The sequence below is a fragment of the Chiloscyllium punctatum genome, chromosome 11, assembly GCF_047496795.1.
Source record: "Chiloscyllium punctatum isolate Juve2018m chromosome 11, sChiPun1.3, whole genome shotgun sequence".
NCBI lineage: Eukaryota > Metazoa > Chordata > Chondrichthyes > Orectolobiformes > Hemiscylliidae > Chiloscyllium > Chiloscyllium punctatum.
In genome coordinates, this window is record NC_092749.1 from 62,758,085 (window position 1) to 62,784,457 (window position 26,373).

Below are 26,373 nucleotides of genomic sequence, written 5' to 3' on the forward strand. Positions count from 1 at the left end.
AACATTACAGCTGTGCTGAGGGAGGATTTTCCCAGAAATATACCCAGGCAAGTTATTTGGGTGGAACTGAGAAATAAGAAAGGGATGATCACTTTATTGGGATTGTATTTATAGACCCCCTAATAGTCGGAGTGAAATCAGAGAAACAAACTTGTAAGGAGATCTCAGCTATCTGTAAGAATAATAGGGTGGTTATGGTAGGGGATTTTAACTTTCCAAACATAGACTGGGACTGCCATAATGTTAAGGGTTTAGATGGAGAGGAATTTGTTAAGTGTGTACGAGACACTTTTCTGATTCAGTGTGTGGATGCACCTACCAGAGAAGGTGCAAAACTTGACCTGCTCTTGGGAAATAAGGCAGGGCAGGTGATGGAGATGAAAGTGAGGGAGCACTTTGGGCCAGTGACCATAATTCTATTAGATTTAAAATAATGATGGAAAAGGATAGACCGGATCTAAAGGTTGGAAGTTCTAAATTGGAGAAAGGACAATTTTGACGGTATTAGGCAAGAACTTTCTAAAGTAGGGACAGATATTCTCAGGTAAAGGGATTGTTGGAAAATGGTAAGCCTTCAGAAATGAGATAACAAGAATCCAGAGAAAGTATATTCCTGTTAGGGTGAAAGGAAAGGCTGGTAGGTATAGGGTATGCTGGATGACTAAAGAAATTGAGGGTTTGGTTAAGAAAAAGAAGGAAGCATATGTCAGGTATAGACAGGATAGATTGAGTGAATCCTTAGAAAAGTATAAAGGAAGGAGGAGTATACTTAAGAGAAATCAGGAGGGAAAAAAAGGGGACAGGAGATAGCTTTGGCAAATAGAATTAAAGGAGAATCCAAAGAGTTTTTACAAATACATTAAGGACAAAAGGGTAACTAGGGAGAGAATAGGGCCCCTCAAAGATCAGAGGAGAAAGTGAGGACTGCAGATGCTGGAGATCAGAGCTGAAAATGTGTTGCTAGAAAAGCAGAGGTCAGGCAGCATCCAAGGAACAGGAGAATCGACGTTTCGGGCATCAGCCCTTCTTCAGGAAGGGTTTTTCCAGCAACACATTTTCAGCCCCTCAAGGATCAGCAAGACGGCCATTTCGTGGAGCTGCAGAAAATGGGGGAGATACTAAATGAGTATTTTGCATCAGTATTAACTGTGGAAAAGGATATGCAAGATATAGGCTGTAAGGAAATAGATGGTGACACCTTGCAAAATGTCCATATTACAGAGGAAGTGCTGGATGTCTTGAAACGGTTAAAAAAGTGCATAAATCCCTAGCACCTGATCAGGTATACCCTAGAACTCTGTGGGAAGCAAGAGAAGTGATTGCTGGGCCTCTTGCTGAGATATTTGTATCATCAATAGTCACAGGTGAGGTGCCGGAAGACTGGAGGTTGGCTAATGTGGTGCCACTGTTTAAGAAGGGTGGTATGGTCAAGCCAGGGAACTATAGACCTGTGAGCCTGACATTGGTGGTGGGCAAGTTGTTGGAGGGAATCCTGAGGGACAGAATGTACATGTATTTGGAAAGGCAAGGACTGATTAGGGATAGTCAACATGGCTTTGTGCGTGGGAAATCATGTCTCACAAACTTGATTGAGTTTTTTGAGGAAGTAACAAAAAGGATTGATGAAGGCAGAGCGATAGAAGTGATCTGTATGAATTTCAGTAAGATGTTCGACAAGGTTCCCCATGGGAGACTGATGAGCAAGGTTAGATCTCATGGAATACAGGGAGAACTAGCCATTTGGATACAGAACTAGCCCAAAGTTAGAAGACAGAGGGTGGTGGTGGAGGGTTCTTTTTCAGACTGGAGGCCTGTGATCCAGTGGAGTGCCACAAGGATCAGTGCTGGCTCTACCTTTTGTCATTTACATAAATGATTTGGATGCGAACCTAACAGGTACAGTTAGTAAGTCTGCAGATGACAACAAAATTGGAGGTGTCGTGGACAGCGAAGAGGGTTACCTCAGATTACAACAGGATCTTGACCAGATGGGCCAATGGGCTAAGAAGTGGCAGATGGAGCTTAATTCAGATAAATGTGAAGCTGCATTTTGGGAAAACAAAATCTTAGCAGGACTTATACACTTAATTGTAAGTGAACAAAGACCTTGGAGTGCAGGTTCATAGCTCCTTGAAAGTGGAGTCGCAGGTAGATAGAACAGTGAAGGCGGCTTTTGGTATGCAAACCTTTATTGGTCAGAGCACTGAGTACAGGAGTTGGGAGGTAATGTTGCAACTGTACAGGACATTGGTTCGGCCACTTGGAATATTGCATGCAATTCTGGTCCCCTTCCTATCAGAAAGATGTTGTAAATCTTTTCTGAACCCTTTCAAGTTTCACAAGCATGTTGCCAGGGTTACAGGATGAACTATAGGGAGAGGCTGAACAGGCTGGGTCTGTTTTCCCTGAAGCGTTGGAGGCTGAAGGGTGACCTTATAGAGATTTACAAAATTGAGGGGCATGGATAGGATAAATAGATAAAGTCTTTTCCCTGGGGTCAGGGAGTCCAGAAGTAGAGGGCACAGGTTTAGGGTGAGGGGGGAAAGATATAAAAGAGACCTATGGGGCCACCTTTCACACAGAGGGTGGTACATGTATGGAATGAGCTTCCAGAGGAATGGTGGAGGCTGTTAGTTACAAGTGCAACATTTAAGAGTAAGGTTTTGGAGGGATATGGGCCGGGTGCTGCCAGGTGGGTCTAGATTGGTTTGGGATATCTGGTCGGCATGGACAAGTTGGACCAAAAGGTCTGTTTCCATGCTGTACATCTTTAGGACTCTACAAAGGAGAGAGCAGAAACCTAGATCCCAGAGTTGGGAGAGGAGTTTGTTTGAAATTATGGTGTTGAAGGTGAAGCTATAGTCATGAAGTAGGAGACTGATGTAGGTTCCCATGAATACGCCATGGGCGAGTGCAGGGACAGAGAGATGGTGTCTGCTATGGACCTATTCTGGTAGGCAAAATGCAAGGAATCAGGCAATTTGGGAAGGTGGCATTGATGTGAACCACGACCAACCTCTCAAAGCACTTCATAATTATGGAGGTCAGAGTCCTGGGTGGTAGTTATTGAGGCACGCTGCATGACTTACCTTTGGCGCAGAAACGTTGGTGATCTTCTTAAAACAGTTGGGGACTTCAGATCATAGTAAGGAGAGTTAAAGATGTCTGTCAGCTGGTCCACACAGGATCTGAGTGCACAGTCAGGGACTCCATTTCTATGGTATCTCCCTTAAAAAGCAACCAATCTAATGTCTGCAGTGGCGACTGAGTGCACAGGTGCTTCAGAGGCTGATGGGACAGATGATATTGTTTCACTGCCCTTCTATTCAAGCTTAGTTTGGTATTGCATCTTGGCATTCCCGATGGCCTTGCGAAAGTAGTTCTTGGATTTCCTGTAAAGGTCAGGGTCAGCTGACTTGAATGCCGCAGACCTCAGTAGCGAATGGATCTCCTAGTTCGCCCATGGCTTCCAGTTGGGGAACATTTGGATTTACTTCTTCAGCATGCAGTCTTCTATACGCTTACTAAAGTCTGTAACAGTAGTGGCACACTCATTTAGGTTGCCACTGATTTCTTGCACTTCAGTCCACCAATTCTAAGCAGCCCCATAGAAACCCTTCAGTTTCCGCAGAACAACACTGCACTACTTTCTGTACTGAGTCCTCATGATTCAATTTCTGTTTGTAAGCCAGGAGGAGCAGCACAGCATTGTGGCTTGATTTTCCAAAATGTGACGGGGAAATGGAGCAGTAGGCAGCTTTTAGTGATTGTGTAGCAAGGGTCAAGGATGTTCAAACCTTTGGTGGAACAGGAAAGTGTGTTGGCAGAACTTTGGTAGCACGTTCCGGAGATGAAACTTTGAACAGGATGCAAAAGAGGCTTATCAGTACGTCACCTGGATTAGAGTATATTAACTGTAAGGAAAGTTTGGAGAAACAGACTGTTTTTGCTAGTTAAAAATCACAACACCATGTTATAATCCAAAGGTTTATTTGGAAGCACTAGCTTTCAGAGCACCACTCCTTCAGGTAGTTGTGGAGTAGGACCATAAGACACCGATCTTTTGCTATGAATGCTTTGTCATGCAAAAAAAAATTGAACAAACCTGGATTGTTGTTAAGTCTTTCATTTTTCAGAATGGGTTACAGGTTTCAGTTGATTAATATGTAAATCCCAGAGATTGCCTCTGGAAGTCTAGTTGATATGTCCATTATTGTTAATAAATATTTATTCCCACATTTTGTTTGAGATAGGGGACCTACGCAATCAAAACTCTTGTGAAAAGGTCCCTCAAATGCTGGAATAGGTATTAAAAGGTGCATGTTTTATTACTGCATGTGGTGTTCCCATTAGTTGACATGAATGACACATCTGGCAAAACTCAACTACATCTTTGTGTAATCCAGGCCAGTAAAAAGGTCTTTGCATTTTAGCCTGTGCTTAACTCAATCCTAACTGACCTCTGAGTGGTAACTCATGTGCCACTCGCAGCACCTTTCTATAGCCTACTGGCAAAACAATTTGACGAATCTCTGCCCGTTTTTCATTAAGACATCATCATTTGTTAAGTAATAACACAGGGATGCATTCACTCTTCTTCGCTATATGTGCCTTTTGATACAACTGTTTTAACTTCTCATCTTTCTGCTCTAAGTGTAGCAGAGCTAAAGATACATAGTTGCTCCTGCTCTGTCCTACTTATACGATCAAAAAAAGTGCGTCTCAGACAAAGCTATATCAGCTTCCTTACCTGTGCCTTTTGATCTCTCCTACTTCAGCTTGTGGCTCTGTGATATTGTGACCCCACAATCTGGGAAAATTCCTGAATAAAGATCCTTCATTTCTTCAGTTGCCTGCATCTCCACTGGCTTTTCAACTAGAGTAGGCAGCATGCCTACCAGTGAATCAGCAATAATCATTTGCAAGGACAAGTTGTATTCCTGGAGCTGAAAGTTTGTCCAGTACTCCTACCATAAATTCTCCACTCTTCTCTGGACTCTTTAGTCTCACTTTTCATCTCCCCATGAATTCCTGTTAACGGTACCTTTTCTAGCAATAGTCCCTCAGGAGTACACATCGCCTCATCCTTCAGCATTATAGACTGAGGGGATCCTGTGTCCCTTAATATTGTAACCTCTTTATCTGGTACGCCTGGCCTGTGAGAATAAACTTTTCCCTTGCATGTATGTTTTTTAAGCAGATCTGATCATGGTGTATATTGAGGCAGTTGTCTAACTTCCCTTGTGCTTTTTTTTACTAGTCCAACAAAACTCCCAGGCTTGTCTGGTTTTCCCCTAGCCTACCACCACTCTGGTTTTGTGTGGCCCTCTTTATCACAATGAAAACATGAGTTTTTTTAAACTTGTTTGTCCCCCTTGAGAGTTTCTTTTTTTACCCTATAGTAAGTTATCCTTATGATCTTCACTGAGATCTACTTTTCCCTTTCCACATGAGGATTTCTCTTTGCCCAATGTCTCAGACAAATTAATCCTGGAAGCCAAAGTGTTTTATGGACCAGCTCAATCATCAGCCACTTCAGCTGCTAACCTTGTCCTTTTAATTCTGCTCTTCCACGTGAGTTTGCACTACTTCAGGTAGTGAATTTTTGAATGTCTCCCAAATAATTACCCCTCTAAAGGCATCTTAGCTTAGTTTGATTTTTAAAGCTCTTTTCCATCTATCAAAATTACTCTATTTGATCCTTTCAAACTCACTGCTGGTTTGACCTGGGTCCTTCCTTCCTGAAATGCTTCTGGCACAAGCTCATGTGCATTTAAAATAGCTTTTTTCACATCCTCAGTCCCTAGATCCCTCTGATAGTTCTGGATGTAGGTTTGCTCACTGAGCTGGAAGGTTTGTTTCTAGACGTTTTGTTAGCCTACTAGGCAACATCTTCAGTGAGCCTCCAGGCAAAGCACTGATGATTTCTGCTTTCTATTTATATGTTTGGGTTTCTTTGGGTTGGTGATGTCATTTCCGGTTTTTTTCTCAGGGGATAGTAGATGGGGTCTAACCCGATGCGTTTGTTGATAGAATTCCAGTTGGAATGCCATGCTTCTAGGAATTCTCGTGTGTGTCTCTGTATGGCTTGCCCAAGGAGATGTGTTGTCCCAGTTGACGTGGTGTCCTTCCTAGTCTGCATGTAAGGATACTAGTAAGAGAGGGTCATGTCTTTTTGTGGCTAGTTGATGTTCATATATCCTATCATCCTAGATGCCTGGCATTCCAACTGGAACTCCATCAATAAACAGAGTTAGACCCCATTTACCACCCCCTGAGAAAAAGAACCGGAAATGACAAAGAAACCCAAACATATAAATAGAAAGCAGAAACCATCAGCAGTGCTTCGCCCAGAGGCCCACTGAAGATGTTACCTAGTAGGGTGACGAAACATCTGGAAATGAACCTTCCAGTTCAGCGAGCAAACCTACATCCAGAACTTCAACCTCAGCTACAAATCTTCTCAAAACTTGTTCCCTCTGATAGTGATGCAAATACCTCACTAGCCTTACTTACTTACCCCATATTGTCACTGGCCACTGCACATGTTAGCCACCTTTTCAAATGAGATGAAAAAGGCTTCCACCATCTTTCTCATCAAATTTAGGCAAGGCTTGAACATACTTAGTTTCTCACTACCTGGAGCTTGCTCCTCTTCTCTCTTCCTCATTAAGCCTACCTTTAGCCTTTTAAGCTGACTTTCCTTTCCAAGTGTCAGTTTTTGAAGTTCACAAGCTCTTTTTCTTCTCTTCTGTTGCTCGCTTTTTCCCTCTCTTCTGCTTTTAATTGTAACTCAAATTGTTCCATTTCTGCTGCCCTTTCCTTATCTCTGGTCTCTAACTCAAGCTGTTTCATTTGCAATTGAATTCTTGCCATCTCTATAGATTCTGATGGTTTCTCTGGCAAGTTTAAATTCTGAGCTACTGCCATCATTATCTCTCCTTTCCTCACAGAAGCAGACAGATCCAATCCTAGCTGGTCTGCTAATTGCTGCAGCTTGGTTTTATTCACCTTTTGCAAAACTTCCGAAGTCACCCACATCCACTTCCAGAAAGCTTTTGGCAACTGAAAGAGCCATTATTATTCCAAGCTTTGTCTACGCAACCAAACTAACACCAGAAATAAAGACACTAGCACCTACCACTCACTGTTCAAAATCCCGCAAAGAGTCCCCAGTCTGTAATGGATTAAGCCAGACTACTGGCTACAGTTAACAAAAACTGATCACCTTAGTTCCAGGATATCAATGCAAAAGGTTGAGAAAGTATTTGACCAAAGAATCTTTGGCTACTTTAAACTACCTTTCCTTCAGCACAAGGTGAAGGCATTCGGCATGGTTTTCAACCATTCTCCCATTCAAGTAACACGGGAAACCATTGTTTGGAGTTAATCTTGAATCTGTGTACCCCATTTCCTCTTTCTTCTTCCACAAATGATTAAATGTGAAACAGTACAGTTCTCAATAAACCAGTTCTGGACATCCTAATTAAGCCCTCATACATTACCACTCACTAACCTGAAAAAATTTGAAGATTATGCTTACAGCTGGCATCAGACTAATAGGCCAACAGGGCAAGTATTTTTTGAAAGTTTGGAGGGAAGCTGATGAGCTTGCGTAGAAACAATTGGCAGGCACAAGCCAAAATCAACCTGGTGCAGTTCCGAAATAAATGGGAATAGAAATGCAATTCTAAAACTGCCAGCATAAAAATCCCAGAAACATAGGTAATATAAAACATCAGCCACCAAATCTGAAGTCCAGAACATTAACTTTCATATAAAAATTTAAGGTGCATGACATCACAAAGCCACTTTTTTTTCCCAAAAGCTGTTCCTTTTCCCAAGGATATTGCATCCTTGGCTTTCTTTTCAGAGGGGTTGCAAACAAGTTCTGGTTCCCATTAGACTGGTTTGGTACAGAGATTAAAAGGTATTGAGAGGCCTTTTTGTTTATATGTAAACAGATGAGACTTCAGGCCAAAGTGGTCATGTTTTAGAAGTAACCTGTATGAAGAAATGATCAGCTCTCTAGCTGAGCAGTTCAGTCCAGAACTAGTTACGACTTCAACTGTGTGGACACATGCTCTCTCTCTCTCTCTCCTTCTACCCTTCTAAATTAAACCTGGAAGCATTTGTTCCATTTTGACTGTTTTAAGGGGTTTGCATATTGGGACTGTTGGGTACATTTGGAACAGCATAATTAAGTCCAAATTGGATAGACTGAGTTTTTTTAGGGGTTCTTTTTCCTGTTTTGTGTTTCATTGTGTAATTTTGTGAATAAATCTTTGCCTGTTTTAAAACCTGGTAGTAACCCAGCTAACCTACTCCAGGTAATTTTCACTGTACACCTACCAAAACAAGACTGCAAAGTTATGGCCTGGACTGCCTGCTTAAGAATGTTTTCAGTGGTCTGGCCTAGTTCATAAACTACTGCATGCTTATGGACTAAATCCAAAAACGTGCAAATTAGGTGCACTGGCGATATTGAAATTATTCACGAGCATTCAGGGGTTCTAGGCTTGGTGGATTAGCCATGGTAAACATGGGATTACAGGGAAACTGGGGGGGTGCGTGTGCGTGGGGGGGGGGGGGGGGGGGGGGGGGGGAAGAGAGGTTGGGTCTAGGTGGTGCAGACCCATTGTATGAATCAATGTATCGAATGTAGACAAGGATAAATCAGTTAAAGCAGATTTTGTTCAAAAAAAAAAGTTAACTTTAAAAAGTTTGAACTGAACTAAAATGGAGTACAAGTCCCCTTGACAAAGTTAGATTTGACAGAGACTGCATCAAGCAAATTAAAACTCAATGGGAATTGGGATAAGACCTGATCACTGGTTGAAGTCATACCTAGCATAAAAGGAAGAATGTAGTCAATACTGGAGGTAAGTCATCCCAATCCTAGAACATTTCTGAAGTATTATTACTGGACCCAAAATGTTAATTCTGCTTTGTCTCCATAGACACTGCCACACCTGTTGAGTTGTCCCAGCAATTTAAATATTCCTTAAATATTACATGATCAAACTACTCAAACTCTCCCCAACAGCATTGAGGGTAAACCTACAGCAAATACACTGCAGCAGCTCAAGAGGACAGCTCACCTTCTCCAGTAACTAGGGATGGGCAATAAATGTTGGCCGAGCCAATAACACCCATATCCCTTGAAGGAATAAAGCATCAAAAGAATAAAGTAAAATTTTTTGAATCGTGCTGAAACAGATAAAGAAGTCAAGCTTACATAGACCACAGTACCTCTATTGTACAGTCATACAAACACAGAAACAGACCCTTCAGTCCAACTCATCTATGCCAACTAGCTTTACCAAACCAAACTAACCCTATTTGCATTTGGCCCAAATCACACTAAACCATTCCTATTCATGTAACTGTCCAAATGTCTTTTAATTTCAGAAATTTCAGATTTCATGGCTTGAAACTTACATTCAATTTCTAACTCACTGGCTTTGCATACATGTTTTGTTAAAGAATCAAAGCAAATTCAGATTCTCTCTTCCTGACCAAACATTTTACAGCTTTTAAAAAAAAATAAATTGAGCATAGAAAATGTGATGATTACAGCATTCTGACTGAGATGTATAAAATTTAAAAAAATGATTTAACAGTTATACATAGAGGTTGAAGCTTGAATTGCATTTGAAAATAGCGAGTTGCTATCAATGAATGTGTTGCCAACTGAATGATAAAGGGCCCAGATTTCAGTTCACATTAAAGTTACGTTGGATGCTCACCATTTCCATAAAAGTCTAGTTACTGTGTGCACTAATGTTTGAACCCACTTCAGAGAGTTTGCACACAAACTAGATAATACAGGTACACAAAAAAAAAAGAGCCCGTTGCAGAATTTGGCAGTTTTTGGCAAAATAGACAAGTCCAGTAAGATGCAATGCCTAGTTATATTGTCCACATAGGATAGTTTTGAAAATGTTTGGTTATGAACAATCTAGCTCATGGGCAGCCAGGTCAGTGAGTGAGTGAGTGCCTTTCAGAGCATGAACTGCCTCTTTTAGTAGTTTAGGTAGATATTACAAAAAAAATCGCAAAGGATTATTAGAGTCAGAGGTCTACAGTACAGAAACTGGCCCTTCAGCCCATTGAGTCAAAAACAAATACCTATGTATTCTAATTCCAGTTTGTAACACCTGATCCATATCTTTGTATGCCTTTACATCACAACTGCTATCTAAATATTTCTTAAATGTTATTAGGGTTTCTGCCTCTATTACTCTTAAAAGCAGAGAGTTTCAGATTCCCACCACACTCCATAATCCTTTCTCTCCACCTCATCTCCACTAAACTTCCTGCCCCTTACCTTAAGGTTAAATCTATGATGATAGTCATTGATCACTCCATCAAGGTTTCTTCCTATCTACCCTTTCTATGCTCTTCAAATTTTATACATCTCAGTCAGTCTGCTGTAAGGAAAACACCAATCTCTTTTCATAACTAAAACTCTCCAGCCAGTATATCATACTGGTAAATCTCCTCTGTACACTCGTCAGTAGAGTGGACTCCAGAATTGTACACAATATTCTAGCTGTGACCTAACCAAATTTTTCTAAGTTCCAGTATAATCTCCCTGCTCTTAAACTGTACGCCTCCGCTAATGAAGGCAAGTTTTTTTGTTTTATTAACAATTATCTACTGTCTTACAACCTTAAAAGGTCCACAGGTCAAATATACCAATCTCCCTCTGATCCTCTTTTTCCCAGGGTTCCATAATTCATCAGCAAGGCTTTTGACAAGATTCCACGTGAAATGCATTAACCAGGTTAGTGAATGAGGGCAAAGTTTTGAAAAAAATTCAAAGAAGTGGGCAGACATGACATCCCCCTTAACAACATCATGTTGACTATTCATGATTAATCCCAACCTCTACAAGTAACAATTAATTCTATGTCTCAGGCCAGTCAGGAAACTGTTCTTGTAGTTTCTTGGTTTATCCCTTGCTTCCTTTTCAAATAACAGTACCACAATAACTGTCTTCCTATCCTATGGAATTTTCCAGCCAGAGAGAAATTGAAAATTATTGCCAGTGCTGTTATTCGGTCCCTTGCCTCACTCAATAGACTGGGATCCATTTCCTCTGGTCATGGAAATGTATCTATTAAACCTGTCAGACCACTTAGAACCTCCTATCTATGGTAATTTCTTTAAGTATATCACAGTCCTTCACATCATCCTCTCACTGGCTGTTCTCCATTCCTCTCACTCGACAATGTCAAATTGTTATTCAAGGGAGCAAGGAAACTACAGGCCAGTTGGTCTAACAGCAACACTAATCATTTTGAATCCTATCGACAGCCTCATCCACAAAACAGCACGGTGGTCAGTTAAGGGGCCCTACTCTTTCCCTAGCTATCCTTTTATCCTCAATTAATTTGTAAACAACTTGAAATTTTCCTTTATTTTATCTACCATTATTCTTTCATGCCCCCCTTTTTGCTCCCTAATTTCCTTTTCATGTTTTCTCTTTCATATTCTATACTCCTTTAAGGCTTCTGCTGTTTGGAGCTCTTGGTATTAATCATAAGCCTCCATTCTTGCTCTTTAACCATTCCTATATACCCTTTGATATCCAGGGTTCACAGGATGGGTTGGTCCTATCCTTTGGCCTGTACTTTATTACCTTCTTCGGCACACTCCACTGCTCTGACAAAATTTACATTAAAAAGTTACAAAGAAACAACTCATTTACTTAATACCCATAAATAACATTTTTCTCCAAACACCTAAGAGAGCTCTGTATATTCAGTTCATTGTCCTGTACAGTCAGTCAGTCTACTTGCCAAGTGAACAGCATCAACAAACCGCTTTAATTCACCAGTTGTAGCAGAACAAGTAAAATGAAATTTAACAATTAATTTGACCATTTAATAAAACAAGGTTTCTGACTCAAACATGAACCACAGTTGAGGCAGCTTAAAATTGTACAAAACTTTATGGGAGATATGAACCGGGATGAAAATCAGTGAGGTACAGGGCAACAAGTGTTAATTTTTTTATAGAATTAGAACATGGAAGGTGCCCTTATGTCCATTAAAGTTCATGCTTGCCAATTAGTTACATGCCCATGCTCTTTCACTAGATCCTCGCATTTTTACTGTTGTCTAAATATGTTCATATCTTTAGTAAATTTCAAAAATAATTACATTTGACTCTACCACTTCATGTTTTGTTTACAAAAGAATCAGGAAGATGACAAGTTTCTGCTGTCTGGCTACTAATCAAGTTGCTAGCACAAACAGTTACACCTTTATTAAATCCTATTTAATTTACAAAAAAAAGTGTCCATTAGCTCAGTTGACTGGATGGCTAATTTGCAATGGGGTTGCAGGGCACCACTAACAGTGCGAATTCAATTCCCGTACTGGCTGAGGGCCCTGTGAAGGTCCTGCCTCTCAACAACCCCTCGCTTGAGGTACGATGACCCTCAGTTTAAGCCAGCATCAGTCATCTTTCTGATCCTCAGGCAAATGCCAGCAGCATCTAGCCTGTTTCCACACTGTAGGGAGTCTATTTATTTCCAGATGACACTCTTCAAAGCCTTGTTTAACATCTTCCTAAATGCAGTAACTAGGGGACCACAAACATTTAGTGCAACTTTTTTTAAAAAAAACTTTTACATTCTTATACTTAAAGATAAGGATCCCATGCTTTTTGAGCCTCATCAACTTCTGCTAGCCCCTAAATATTTAGGCTTTTGAACCTCAGTGCATCTTTTCCTGCATCCCCTTCAAAATTTACATAGCCTCAGCCTTTCTTTCAAAATGCACAACTTCACACTACTGTGCACTAAACTTCATGACAGGTAACTGTCCAGCATACATTCTTCATCCTCAAATTTGTTACTTTTATTCTTTTCTTAAAATATCAGTTTTATTTTCTGCATCTTAGCCCATTCCATATCCATAGCCCTACTTGCCTCAAATCCCAGGGACTTCAACTTTGCAAAGTCTATCACCCACCATTATATATGCATCAACATCACCACCCCATCACATTAAATAACACAATCAAGTTTGTCAGGTCAGAGATTAGGAATCCTGCAGCAAGTAAGTCACCACCTCACTCCTCAGAAGCTGATCGCCATCTACAGTGCACAAGTCAGGAATGTGACATAGTAGATAAAGACAAAAAAAAATCAAGGCAGATTTAGGTCACGCCTCAACAGAAAAAAAACCTGCATTTTTCATATCCTACTTTACATTTAACGGAGGAGGATTTAAAGATCAATCTCAAAATACAAAATACTGTAATTATACAAGTGTAGCATCATCTTTGAAGAAAGTTAATTTTCCAGGTTGATAACATTCTGATGAAGGGGTGTGGTTGAAGTAAATAGCAAAACTACATTAAGGCAAGTTTTGACACCAGAATGGAGATGGAATCAAAGTTTACAAAGATAGGATTTAGAGGTTAGCACTGCTGTCTCAACGCCAGAGACCCAGGTTCAATTCCCGGCTCAGGCAACTGTGTGGAGTTTGCACATTCTCCCAGTGTCTGCGGCTGCTTAGGTGAACTGGCCATGCTAAATTGCCCGTAGTGTTACATGTAGAGGAATGGTTCTGGATGGGTTGCTCTTCGGAGGGTCGGTGTGGACTACTTGGGCCAACCCTGCAAGTAATCTAATCTAATCTAAAAAAGGAAACAAGGGAGAAAGCTAAAGTGGAGCATATACATTAGCAAGGACTAGTTAGGTCACAGCCTGCTTCTGTGTTGGACATCCTATGTATGTCATGGTTACTCCTATGGCACCATACATATCATTCAAGGTTGCAAGACTCACCCATTGAAGAACCATGATCAGTTACAGGAAAATTGCCTTTGACTTTAATTGTTACGAGACTGTAACAATAAAAAATGAATTTAAGACTATAACTGAAGATTCCAAATGGTATTGAGAAATATGTCTCATCCTCTAAAAACTCAAATGCTAGCAACTAAAAAGATACAAATATTAGGATACGAGAAACAAAAGTTACTCAAGCTAAAGCTACGTCACAATTCAATTAGATCATGATAGACCTAAACTGGTCTTTTGGCCCCAGCACAAAATTCTAACAAAATAAATCAGTCTTGCAAGTATAATAAATCACACTTACAAACATATGATAGTGAGTTTTGAGAAGATTTGTAGCTCAGGTTGAGGTTCTAGATGTAGGTTTGCTTGCTGAGCTGAAGGTTCATTTTCAGACATTTCATCACTAAACCAGGTATCATCAGGGAGCCTCCAAATGAAGCGCTGGTGCCATGACCTGCTTTCTATTTATGCGTCTAGGTTTCTTGGGTTGGTGAGGTCATTTCCTGTGGTAACATCATTTCCTGTTCTTTTTCTCAGGGGTGGTAAATGAGATCCAAGTCAATAGGTTTGTTGAGTGTGTTCCTGTTGGAATGCCATGCTTCTAGGAATTCTCGTGTGTCTCTCTGGCTTGTCCTAGGATGGAGGAGGTGTCCCAATCAAACTGGTGTCCTTCCTCATCTGTATGTAAGGATACTAATGAGTGGGTCATGACTTTTTGTGGCTAGTTTTCTGCCCGTTTGTCCAATGTAGTGTTTTGTTACAGTTCTTGCAAGGTTTTTTGTAAATGACATTAGTTTTCTTTGTTGTCTGTGTAAAGGTTGTTCCAACTAGCCACCAGGATACAGGAACATCAATAGTCACAAAAAGACATGATAGCAAAGAACGTTATCTCAGAGTACAATGGGATCTTGATCAGAAGTGCCAATAGGCTAAGAAGTGACAGATGGAGTTTAATTTAGATAAATGTGAGGTGCTATATTTTGGGAAAACAAAATCTTAGCAGGAATCATCCACTTAATAGTAAGGTCCTAGGGAGTGTTGCTGAACAAAGACCTTGGAGTGCAGGTTCATAGCTCCTTGAAAGTGGAGTTGCAGGTAGATCGAATACTGGAGGCAGCACTTGGTACGCTTTCCGCTATTGGTCAGTGTATTGAGTACAGGAGTTGAATGGTTAGGCCACTATCTGAATACTGCGTGCAATTCGGATCTCCTTCCCATCAGAAAGGCATTGTGAAACTTGAAAATGTTCAGAAAAGATTTACCAGGATGTTGCCAGGATTGGAGGATTTGAGCTGTAGGGATAGGCTGAATAGAGTAGGGCTGTTTTCCCTGGCGTGTCAGAGGCTGGGGGGTGACCTTACAGAGGTTTACAAAATTATGAGTCTTTCCCTGGGATGGGGGAATCTGGAACTAGAGGGGAAAGATATAAATGAGACCTAAGGGGCAACTTTATCAGGCAGAGGGTGGTACGTGTATGGAATGAGCTGCCAGAGGAAGTGGTGGAGGCTAGTATAAAAGTGCAACATTTAAAAGGCATCTAGATGGGTATATGAATAGGAAGGGTTTGGAGGGATATGAGCCAGGTGCTGGTAGGTGGGGCTAGATTGGGTTGGGATATCTGGTTGGCATGAACCAGTTGGACCGAAGGGTTTGTTTCTGTGCTATCTCTCTGACTCTATCTTGGGGACAGTTCATATAGTAGAGATGGTGTTGAACATATTAGAAGAATGTATAAGAGGCAAATAAATCTCCTGGTCCTGACCAAATATATTCAAAAACACTACAAGAGGCTAGAGAAGAAATTGCAGGGGCCCTGGCTGACACTTTTGCATCATCACTAGCCATACGTGAGGTCCTGGAAGACAGGAGGGTAGTGAAAGTTATGCCCTTATTCAAGAAAGTCTGCAAAGAAAAACCTGTGAATTATAAACCAGTAAGCCTAACATCTGTTACTTGAGAAGATTCTGAGCGGTAAGATATACATGTATTTGGAAAGACAGGGTGTGATTAGGAATTGTCAGCATGGCTTTTTGCACGAGAGGCCATTCCATACAAATTTGTTAGAGTTCTTTGATGAAGTGACCAGGTAGGTTGATGAGGGCAGTGTGGTAGACGTACCTATATGGCTTTCACTAAGGCCTTTGATAGGCAACTCTGGTAGGTTAGATCAGACCAAATCCAGGAGGACCTGGCAATTAGAAACACAATGGGCTTGATGGTAGGAAACAGAGGGTAATGGTGGAAGGATGCTTGTCAGACTGGAGGCCTGTGACTAGTACAATGCCTCAGGTTCAGTGATGCGCTCGTTGCTGTTTGTTATCTACATTAATGATTTGGATGAGAATGTACAAGGCATGATTACTAAGTTTGCAGATGACACTAAAATAGGTAGTATTGTGGACAGTGAGGAAGGTCATCAGAAATTGCAGCAGATCCTTGATTAGCTGGAGAATTGGACCAAGAAATGGCAAATGAAGTTTAATATAGATAAGTGTGATGTCTTGCATTTTGGAAAGTCAAATCAAGGTAGGAGTTTCATGGCGAATGGCAGGGCCTTAAGGAGTGTGGTGGAACACAGGGATCTTGGAATACTGGCTCAAAGTTCTCTGAAAATGGAGTCACAAGTAGACAGGGCAGTGAAGAAAGCTTTTGGCACACTGGACTACGTCAGTCAGGACACTGAGTTTAGAAGTTGGGGAGTTATTTTGCAATTGTACAGGACATTGGTGAGGCTGCACTTTGAGCACTGGGTTGAGTTTTGATCACCTTGATATAGGAAAGCACATCATAATACCAGTGCTACACTGGAGGTTCATTGATGATGTTACCTAGTATAGTGACAAGGTGTCTGAAAACGAACCTTCCAGCTCAGTGAGCAAAGTTACATCCATAGGAAGGATGTTGTTATTAAACTGGAAAGAATGCAGAAGAAATTAGATTAGAGATTCTCTACAGTGTGGAAATAAGCCCTTCAGCCCAACAAGTCCACATCGACCCTCTGAATAGTAATCCACAGAGACTCATTTCCCTCCGATTAACGCACCTAACACTAAGGGCAATTTAACATGACTAAATCACTTGACCTGCACATCTTTGGACTGTGGGACAAAACCGAAGCACCCGGAGGAAATCCACACAGACACAGGGAGAATGTGCAAACTCCACACAGATAGTTGCCCGAGGTAGGACAGAAATTGAACCAGGTCCCTGGTGCTGTGAGGCAACAGTGCTAACCACTGAGCTACTCTTTACAAGGATACTGCCAGGACTCAAGGGTGAGTAAAAGGGAGAGGTTGGATAAGCTAAAACATTTTTCTTTACAGCATAGGAGATTGGTGTGGGGGGGGGGGGGGGGGGGGATCTTAAGTGTACATGATCATGTGAGGCATGGATAGGGTGAATGCACTTGGTCTTTTTCCCAGGGTTGGGGAAAATCAAGGACAAGAGGGCATCAATTTAAGGTTGGAGGGGAAAGAATAAAAAAGGGAACCTGAGGGACAATTTTTTTTTAAACAGAGGGTGGTATGCTTATGGAATGAACTGCCAGAAGTGGTGGAGGGTGGCTACATTAACAACATTTAGGCGGCATCTGGATAAACACATGAATAGGAAAGGGGTAGAAGGATATGGACCAAGTATAGGGAACTGGGGCTAGCGTAAATGGACATTTTGATCAGCATGGACAAGTCTGGGCCAAAGGGCCAGTCTCCACACTATAGGACTGAGAAATGGTATTGCGGGATCTAGGAAAAGACTGGAGACCTACCCAAAGAGGCGACTCTATTCAAACTCTCAATTCTGAGAAGACTTGACAGGATAGATGCAGAAAAGGTTGTTTCCCCTATGGAAGTCTAGGGCTGGACAGTATAATTTCAAAATGAGGGGTCACTGATTTAATAGGGAGATCAGCAGAAATTTCTTCTGAGGGTAGAGAATCTGTGTAATTCTTTACCACAGAGACCTGTCAAGGTTCAATCATTAGGTATATTCAAGGCTGACAGATTTTTAATCAGTAAGGAAATCAAAAATTATAGGGAAAACTCATAGGAGGGTCCTACAGCACAGAGACAGGCTCTTAGCCCCAAACTGGTCTATGCCAACCAAAGTATTCATCCATGCTAACCCCATTTCCCTGCACTTGGCCAATATCCTTCAAAACATTTCCTATCCATGTATTTATCCCCAATCCTACTTTTACAGCATTTAAAGGGCAAAGTGGAGTTAAAGATTAGCAGACTAGCAGAAGGCAGCAGAATAGCTCAGTGGTTAGCACTCCACCCTCTCAACTCCAGGAACCCAGGTTAGATTCCAGCCTGGAACAAATGTCTGTGTGGAGTTTGCACATTTTCCCAGCGTCTGAATGGGTTTCCTCGGACAGCTTCAGTATCCTCCCATAGTCCAAAGATGTGCAGGTTAGGTGGATTGGGCATGCTAAATTACCCTAGTGTTCAGGAATGTACAGGTTAGGTGGGTTAGTCATGGGAAATAGGGTAGGGGTTGGGTCTGGTCTGAAAGATCAGTGTGGAACTGATGGGCCTAATGGCCTCCTTCCACACTGCAGGGTTCTATTAACCATGATCTCATTGAATAGCAGAATAGACTCACTGGACTAAATGGCTAAATAACTAAACTTTGCTCCTATATCTTATGGTCTTAGTTACCATTATTATCGGCACTAGCTAATAGAAGCAATGCAGGGACAAAGGACAAAAGGTTTCCTCCTGTGGTATAACAATTCTGTGAGGTGTCGTGCTAAAATTGAATGCAGTAATGTTGATACAGCCCTGAACGAGGCTCTACAATTCTTTTCCTTCATATTTCAGCCCCTTTAAGGCAAAGGTCAACATGATCGTTAGTACTTTTCAATTAATCCAACTTTTAATGACTTGCATCCTGCTCTTCTATAATCCCAGTTTAGCACCACTTTGTAAACACGCCAAATTTATCTTTCTCCACTACAAAATCAAACTTGCCTATAATGAAATTTGTTCAATTTTTACCAATTCATTTAAAATGCCCCTTTGTAACTTCCTACTCCAACTTATACCACTTATGGTGCTCAAGTTGCTGGTAGCAATTTGTTCAATTCCTTGATCCAAGTTATTAATAAACATGACAAAACTTGAAGCAGCTTCACTCATTTAACCTTGGCATTCTTGAGTTTGGAGCTCTCCACCATCAATATTTCCAGCTGTATAATATATGACAACATTTTCAATACCAGGAACTTTCCACACCGTGTATCCAACATCAGGTGCTGAAGAACAAAAAAAACAGTACTCAATTAAATATTGGGATGACCAATATCTTGGTCCGCAGCTGAACTTCACTGCCTTGCTCATCGACCACTTCTCCTTCAAAATACAGACATCTTAATTAACCAGAGACAAACTTTCAGCAAATACCCCCTCCATCACGAAGACAGCCTACTTCCACCTCTATAAAATTCAGTTCTAACAATTCATCAGGTCTTCTGCTAGAACTCTCATGCATACCCATTATCTGTGGACTTAACTATTCCAATATTCTGCCACCTGACCTCTCACCTTGCTCATAGTACAAATCAGGCAGAACAATTTGTGCTTAAGTTCTGTTCAAAGAGAAAAATCAATATAAACATTTAATAGTCACTTCACTAGTTTTACTTTGAAGGTGTACGAAAGGCTCAACTATTCTTCATGTCATAGTTGTCTTCAGAAAGTAATGCAAATTTAATCATCTTATTCAATGCAAAAAAAAGTTAAAGCACCCCACTGCTATTTATGCCACAAATTCCACCATTTTTTGTAGCCAGGACTTGCTCCACGTTTTTATCTATTGCTCCACGTTTTTATCTATTTTACACAATCTTTAAAATCATAAGTTGAGAGGGTTTTCTTTTTTTGGAACACATTGATAATATAACTTCAGAGCCAGACAATTTAATATCAACAGCAATTATTGAGCATGTATAGCATTAGAAGCTGCAGTGCAATGCTCCTAACAATGAGTCAGGAGCAAGTAAGGAACAACAGCAGCAAGTAAGATGCTTAGCCACGAATACATTAGAACAGGTACTCTTGACATAGACTTGCTACCTGGCAGAAAAGGGAGGAATAAAAAAAAAAACTGCAGCTGCATTTTTTAACCACTGACTAAAAGATTACGCAAGAAGCATCTGGACGACACAAACATAAACCTAGTAAGTTTAGCTAAATTTTGGACTTCTCTCTTTTCATGGTGCAGTAAGGCAACTTGAGACTTCCAATGGAGGAGGCTGGAAGCCGGATGCAAACTGCTCCTATTCCTCTATGACTAACACAATTTATAAATGGTTGCTATGTGGCTATTGCTGACGCATTTTCATTTTTTTCTGAGGTAAAACACTTTAAAAAAGACTAATATAAAACATATTGCATTTATAGTAAGCTATTTATAAGGCATTCTAAGGCCCTTCCACACAGTTTACTAAATAAGGAGATATTAGGACTGATGTCCAAAAGCTTAGTCAAAAGATAGGGTTCAATAAATGTCTTAAAAGGAAAAGGGATAAAAAAAAAACACAGAAATGGGAAGAAATGTCAAAGTTAGGCCCAAGCAGCTGAAGGTATGTACCAAAGGTGGATAAATCAAAAATCAGGGATACAAAACAAAGAGCCCAGAATCGGAAGAGCATAGATTAGGCTATAAGACCACAGATGATAAGACAGGTTAAACCACGGGAGTTATACAAAAATAAAACTGTGAATTTTAAAAAGGCATTTTCAGACTACGAGCCACCGTGGGTCAGTCTACACAGGTGACAGGCGATCAGAACTTTGCTATCTGTGTCTGAACACAAATGCAGCTTTAGATAAACTCACGCTTATTGCAGATAGCTGGTTGACTGACCAGGAGAGCAATGCAATAGTCAATCTAGAGATTAAAAAGACATAGATGAGGGTTTCAGCAATAAGCTGAGGCCGGAGCAAACTTAGACATTAAAAATGGTAATTTTGGTAGGTGACTTTGATGGTGAAGTGGTGTACTCAGCACCTAACGTGGGGGTCAAATTTAACACTAAGGCTTTGCAAAGTCTGGTTCAGTCACAAATCAGTGGCTAGGGTGGAGTAAGGAGACAACATTTAAAGATGCTTGATATGGCAACCATGTTGTTGGACTGGATACTGAAATCAGACAAAGGTCAAGACAGTTGGTTATGAAACAGAGCTTGATGAAGTCAACATATATGCAGAACAAAGAACTGCTGATGCTGGAGATCGGAGACAAGAAATTCTAAAACAGAAATTACTGGAGAAAACCAGCAGTTCTGGCAACATCTGGAAGAGAGCAGAGTTAATGCTTTGAATCCAATGATTCTTCATCAGAACATGCAGGATGTAATGCTTTTTCTCATGGAGCACCATATAGATGAAAAACGGAAAAGTAGTCCTGGAAAGATCCACCAAGGGCACCGGAGATAAGTGAGCAAGCAGGAAGAGAAGCTCCTCTCACTACGATTACATAGGTAAGACCAGAAAGAACTGACAACCAGCCCAACTAAGCTGGATGGTGGAGGACACAGACGATTGAGAGATTAACCAAGGCAATGATATTGAAAATTTTGTGAAAGATGAGGAGAGATAGATTGGTAGAATCTCAAGTCATTGTGACTTTCACATCTAACATTTTAGTCATGAGTGTAAAAAGACTGGAAAGTTTCAAATATGGATTGCAAGGAAGACGGTAGATAACGTATTTCAAATACTTGACAGGAAAGAGTAGACTGGAAAAGAGGAGGCATAAGAAGAGAGGGGTCAAGAGTATCTTTTTGGATGAAGGGAACAAATGACTGCAAGTTTGAAAGAGAGTCTACACTCTAACAGAGAGAACTTTTATTATCAGCTAAAATGGACATTCACAAGGGAATTGATTTTGCAGTTTAAAAATAATGTTAAGGAAGCAAATGGTGGGACTCAACACCAAGATAAACTTAGAGGAGAGGGCATGAGAAGAAGTGGGAGGGGAACTAGGAAGATGCAAGTTTAGGGATAGAATAAAGAGAACCACAAAGAGTTTGGCAAGTGAGTCTGGCAAAGGCAAGGCAATGGCAGATGAACAAATCATATTCAGTGCTCTTTCTGGTTTTTAAAAAGTAACGGTGGAGGTATTAAACATTTAAATTGATGACATATGGGGGGGGGGGGAGAAAGAAGAGAGAAAAGAGGAGAATAAAAATCAAGAATTAACTTTATATTCTATGACAATTTGACAATGAGCAGTTTGGGAGCATAAAGCAGCATCAGGTCCTGTTCTATGTGGTCCAGCCAGACTTGGCAAAGGAACAGCAAAACCAAAATGGTTCAAATGTTCAGACATTCATGCATGTTTTATCAAATACTGGATGTCTGATAAGAAGTTCAACAGCAACAGCAAACAGGACAAAAAAGGCAGAGGTGGGAAGAGATGGGTATCAGTGTACACAGAAAACTAAATTGTGTTCTGGATGTCACCAGATGTCAAAGGAGACAGAGGTAATAACACAAGGGGGAGGAAAAAATGCAAGGTTCGTACCAATTAAGTATGTTTTGATCCCATTAGTAATGGCAATACTGCATTTTTCACCATAGAGGTGCACAAATACTGTACACCCAACATTCCAAAGGGGACATAAAAAGAACAAAATATTCTTTCAATTTTTCATGAGTTTGAATACTCCCATTAATTTCAAAAGGAAGTGACAAAACATGAAGAGGCATGTCTTGAATGATTCAAATTTGAATAGGAAAAATTTTAAAATGAAATTTAGAAATAAATTCAAGAAAAAAAATATACTTTAAAAAATTCACAATGAAGGATTCAAATTTTCTAGATAGTCAGTCCACTACTTGAACAGCATATGCTAAATTTAAAGACTGATTGCATTTTTGGAAGGAGTCTTTTTTTGAAAATGGTTTAGGATTGCTGCCACAATGTTAACTATCTGGTGCTATGATTTAGCAATTCAAAAGCAGTAGACCTGGGAGTTTTTCCACAAGGTAAAAGCTGAATCAAAATATTTGTGACCAAATAATTTACAAAGGATTGTTTTACAAATTAGCACAATACCTAATATTAGATGCACAATCTAAGGAAATGTATCTTAATCTTACCGTAAATCCCTAGATTACAATTTTGTAGGTCAGTTAAAAATGCACTAAAATATCAAATGTTGGCATAATCAAGCATTCATCAGTATTATTTCGGAGTTAGACTGAAGGACTTGGACATTAGACTTAAGAGCATTTGTAAAAACAAAGAGAGATATTAAGCAGTCATGCATTTAAGACAGTACTAAAAGCTAACAAATGTGAATGCGCTTTCAATTTACATAGTAATATCACGTCCTATCTGCAGGTCAAGGTGCAGTTCTGAAATACAGCAATGATGTGCACATATTTTTACCTGATTTTTTGTCCGGTTTTACAGAAAAATCTTCAATACCAACAAAAGCAGCATCTTTGGATGTTTTAGTGCTCTCAGCCACAGGGGGCAGTTCTGGCACCAGGGCTTCTACAGGAACAATTTTTTTGCTTACATCTTCAACAGGGTAAGGAAACATTATATCTGCTTCTTGCTGAGATATGGATTGTGCTACTGCTCCTTCCTTCCCTCCCAAAACTTCTGCTAAAGCAACACTGGTTTCTAAAATTTTTGTAACCACTTCTTTTGAAGCCTTAGTTACTTCTTCATTTATGGGGAATGAAGCATCACTTTGGGTCTTCATCTGTACTTGCATCATCTCCAAATTTTCAGAATGGTCATCAAATCTGGTTTTCATTTCATCAATTTTTTCTAAAACATTGTTTGGAAATGTACTTTGCAAAGCTGGGGCAATATCACCAGTCACTGGCTGGAAAGTAGTCATACTAGTCCCTTCAGCCAAGACTTGTGAACCAAATTCTCTATCAGCAATCAAAATAGGACTAGATTTGTTTAAGTCATACCTTTCACTTATTGTTGGACTAGGGAGTACTTCCTCAGAAGTTTCCTGATAGCTTAAATTACTTTCTGGTACACCTTTCTCTGTAACCTTTAATAGGTCAGATGGAACATCTTCAGTTACATTTTTAATCAGTGATGGGATTTCAGTTTCATCTTGGAGTGAAAGTGGAGGAAGTGAACATTGCTCAACATGTCTGTAATCAGCTAAAATTCCTTCAACAGGTTTCATTCCAATTGTAGCAGCTCCCTGTGTTCCCAAAATAGGTTCAGATTTACTGATGGCAACTTCTTTACATGTAATCACATCTAGATTCTTCATTGTCACTGAAATATCAGCTGATGTATCTGGCATTTGATAAAGCAACGTAGAACAACTTGTTTCTTCCACAATCTTACTAGGTAATAATTCTTCTTTCCTGGACTGATCAAACTTGTTTATTTTTTCAGAGACATCAGGCTCGCTGAGCCCCAAGCATACACGTAAATCTTTATTATTACCTCCTACCTCTACAACAGAATCTAATGTGCGCTCCAGTATATTTCCCTTTTCAGAAACCTGAATCTTCTCGGAAATAATTACAGTATCTTCAATAACTCCCCCTTCTGTAATAGCCTTTCGTTCTTCAAAGAAAGGCTGTGTTTTTGATAACTCTGGAATACCACTGTCAGCACTAAGTGGTTCCTGAAGGGCATGCACAATTTGCTCGTTAGCAGCCTTTTGAGTATAATCAGGATCAGACTCTGTGTCTATGGAAATTGGTGCCTTCACAATAGTGTCTGTTAAATCTTGTATGTCATCAGATTTGCCTAAAACACACACTTCAGAAGAGTAAAGTTGTGGTTTGAATTGATCAAGAGATTCTTGAGATTTCCTCACTTCTGTATCGATCGCGTTTTCGCTGATTTCTAATTGCGTTAATCCTGGGGATATGATTTCAGAGGTTCTTTGTAAATGGTAGGGTGCAAAACTTGGCGCAGTCTGATTTGAATTAATGATTTCATTCAAATAGTCGGATTGCACAATCTGCTTTGGATGGATTGCCAAGTTACTAAGCAGTTCTGAATTCATTTCAGAAGTAGCTGTCACATCTGTATTAGAATTTGATTTGTGTTTAGCAAATACTGGTGCCGCAGATGTTGGATCCTTGACTTTATCATTTACTTTTGACTCAACATCAGTTAACTGGAATGGTACTGAAGTTTCCTTGAACTCAATCTTTCCTTTTATAACTTCATTTTTAGGAACCGTTTCATTAGTGCTGAAGTAATCAGACTCCAACATGTTGTAAGAATCAAACGTAGCATAGGTCATACATGCTGGAGATTCACTTACAACTGGAACTTGCGAAACTGCAAAGTATGCTTCACCAGTTGGAGTCAGCTTGTCATCTTGTTCAACGGACTGTTCTACATGGTCCTCCAAGTCTGTATAACCTAGCATTCCAGTAGTTCTAGCCACAATTGTTTCTCTGGTTTCACATGGTGTCTTTGAAGGTTCCTGATCTTCAAACACATCTTTCTCAGACTTATCAATTACATTGATGGCATCTTTGATGTAAGAATCAATAAGAGCCACCTGATTAATTGTTGGACCAGTCATCTTTAGTTCATTTTTCTCCTTTACTTCTAAAATGTCCCCATAGCAAAAGTTAAGACCACTGTCCACTGGTTTTATAGTTTGGTCATTAGAATCCAGTGTATTCTGCATAAACTCCTTTTCCTCAACAACTCTGCCTAGGGGAAGCGTATCAGCCCCTGACACACCAACGTACTCATTAATTAATCCAAAATTATTTGTTTCCATTTCAACTTTCCTGTCATCTGATAACTGAACATTATGTATTCTCACGTCCTCACTAATCTTCAGTTCTCCCTTATCTGCAATGACTTGTTCTGGCTTCATTTCTTCAACATGGAGTGTAGTCCCTTTAAATTCATTTCCATTTGGCTCTACACACTGACCAACTGTGTCTTGAAATGGACTTTCATCAGCAGAATTTAGTTTGTCTATCTCTGATGATTCTATAAATGCTGGCTTCACTTGTGCCTTTTCATCAACAGAATGAGCTTTTTCTAAATGCTCTGCTACTTGTTTGTCCACTGCATCGTCCAAAAAACCCAAGGTTGTTTGTAATTCGGTGTTTAAAGGAACTTCACTCTCTGTAAGATCATCATTGTGGACTGTTTTTGTGGACACTGTTAATTCAGTTACAGAATCAGAAGAAAAGGAGGGCAAAGAGAAGACAGGTACAGGTTCGACAGGAACAGGTTCAACATGCACAGGTGCAGCATCCTGTGGGCCCACAGGTTCGGCACTAGCGGTCTGATCTTTCAAGTTGACAGAAAAGTCTGTGATCATGGATAGAAAGGAAATGAGAAAGTCAACTCTTAGTTTTAATTGGACTGTATATACACACAAAAAAAAATCAAGTCATATATAAATTTAATATAAAAGCAATTCTCATCATAAGTACACTTTTTAAAAAAAAGGACCACTCAAACATACCTGAATGATTTCCTTGTTAGGTCTATTCATTTCCCTTTCAAATGGTAAAATTACATAGAATTACTAATTCATTTAATTTGGAATTAGGTAAAAAAAAATGGAG

General features: G+C 40.1%; 1 protein-coding gene across 7 annotated transcripts in view; it reads right to left on the reverse strand.

Moving 5' to 3' along the window:
• The window catches only part of LOC140483037 (reticulon-1-A-like), a 110,433-nt gene that overhangs the window by 50,566 nt on the left and 33,494 nt on the right, over positions 1 to 26,373 (reverse strand). For 2 of the 7 annotated variants that reach the window (XM_072580928.1, XM_072580927.1), the window contains 2 exons: positions 23,225 to 26,113; positions 18,969 to 19,079 (listed from right to left, as the gene is read on the reverse strand). The exons of 4 other annotated variants lie outside the window; for them this stretch is intronic. In XM_072580928.1, the coding sequence (XP_072437029.1) occupies positions 18,969 to 19,079; positions 23,225 to 26,113 (3,000 nt within the window). The remainder of the gene's footprint in view (positions 1 to 18,968; positions 19,080 to 23,224; positions 26,114 to 26,373) is intronic. One more of the 7 variants, XM_072580929.1, reaches the window with a different exon arrangement.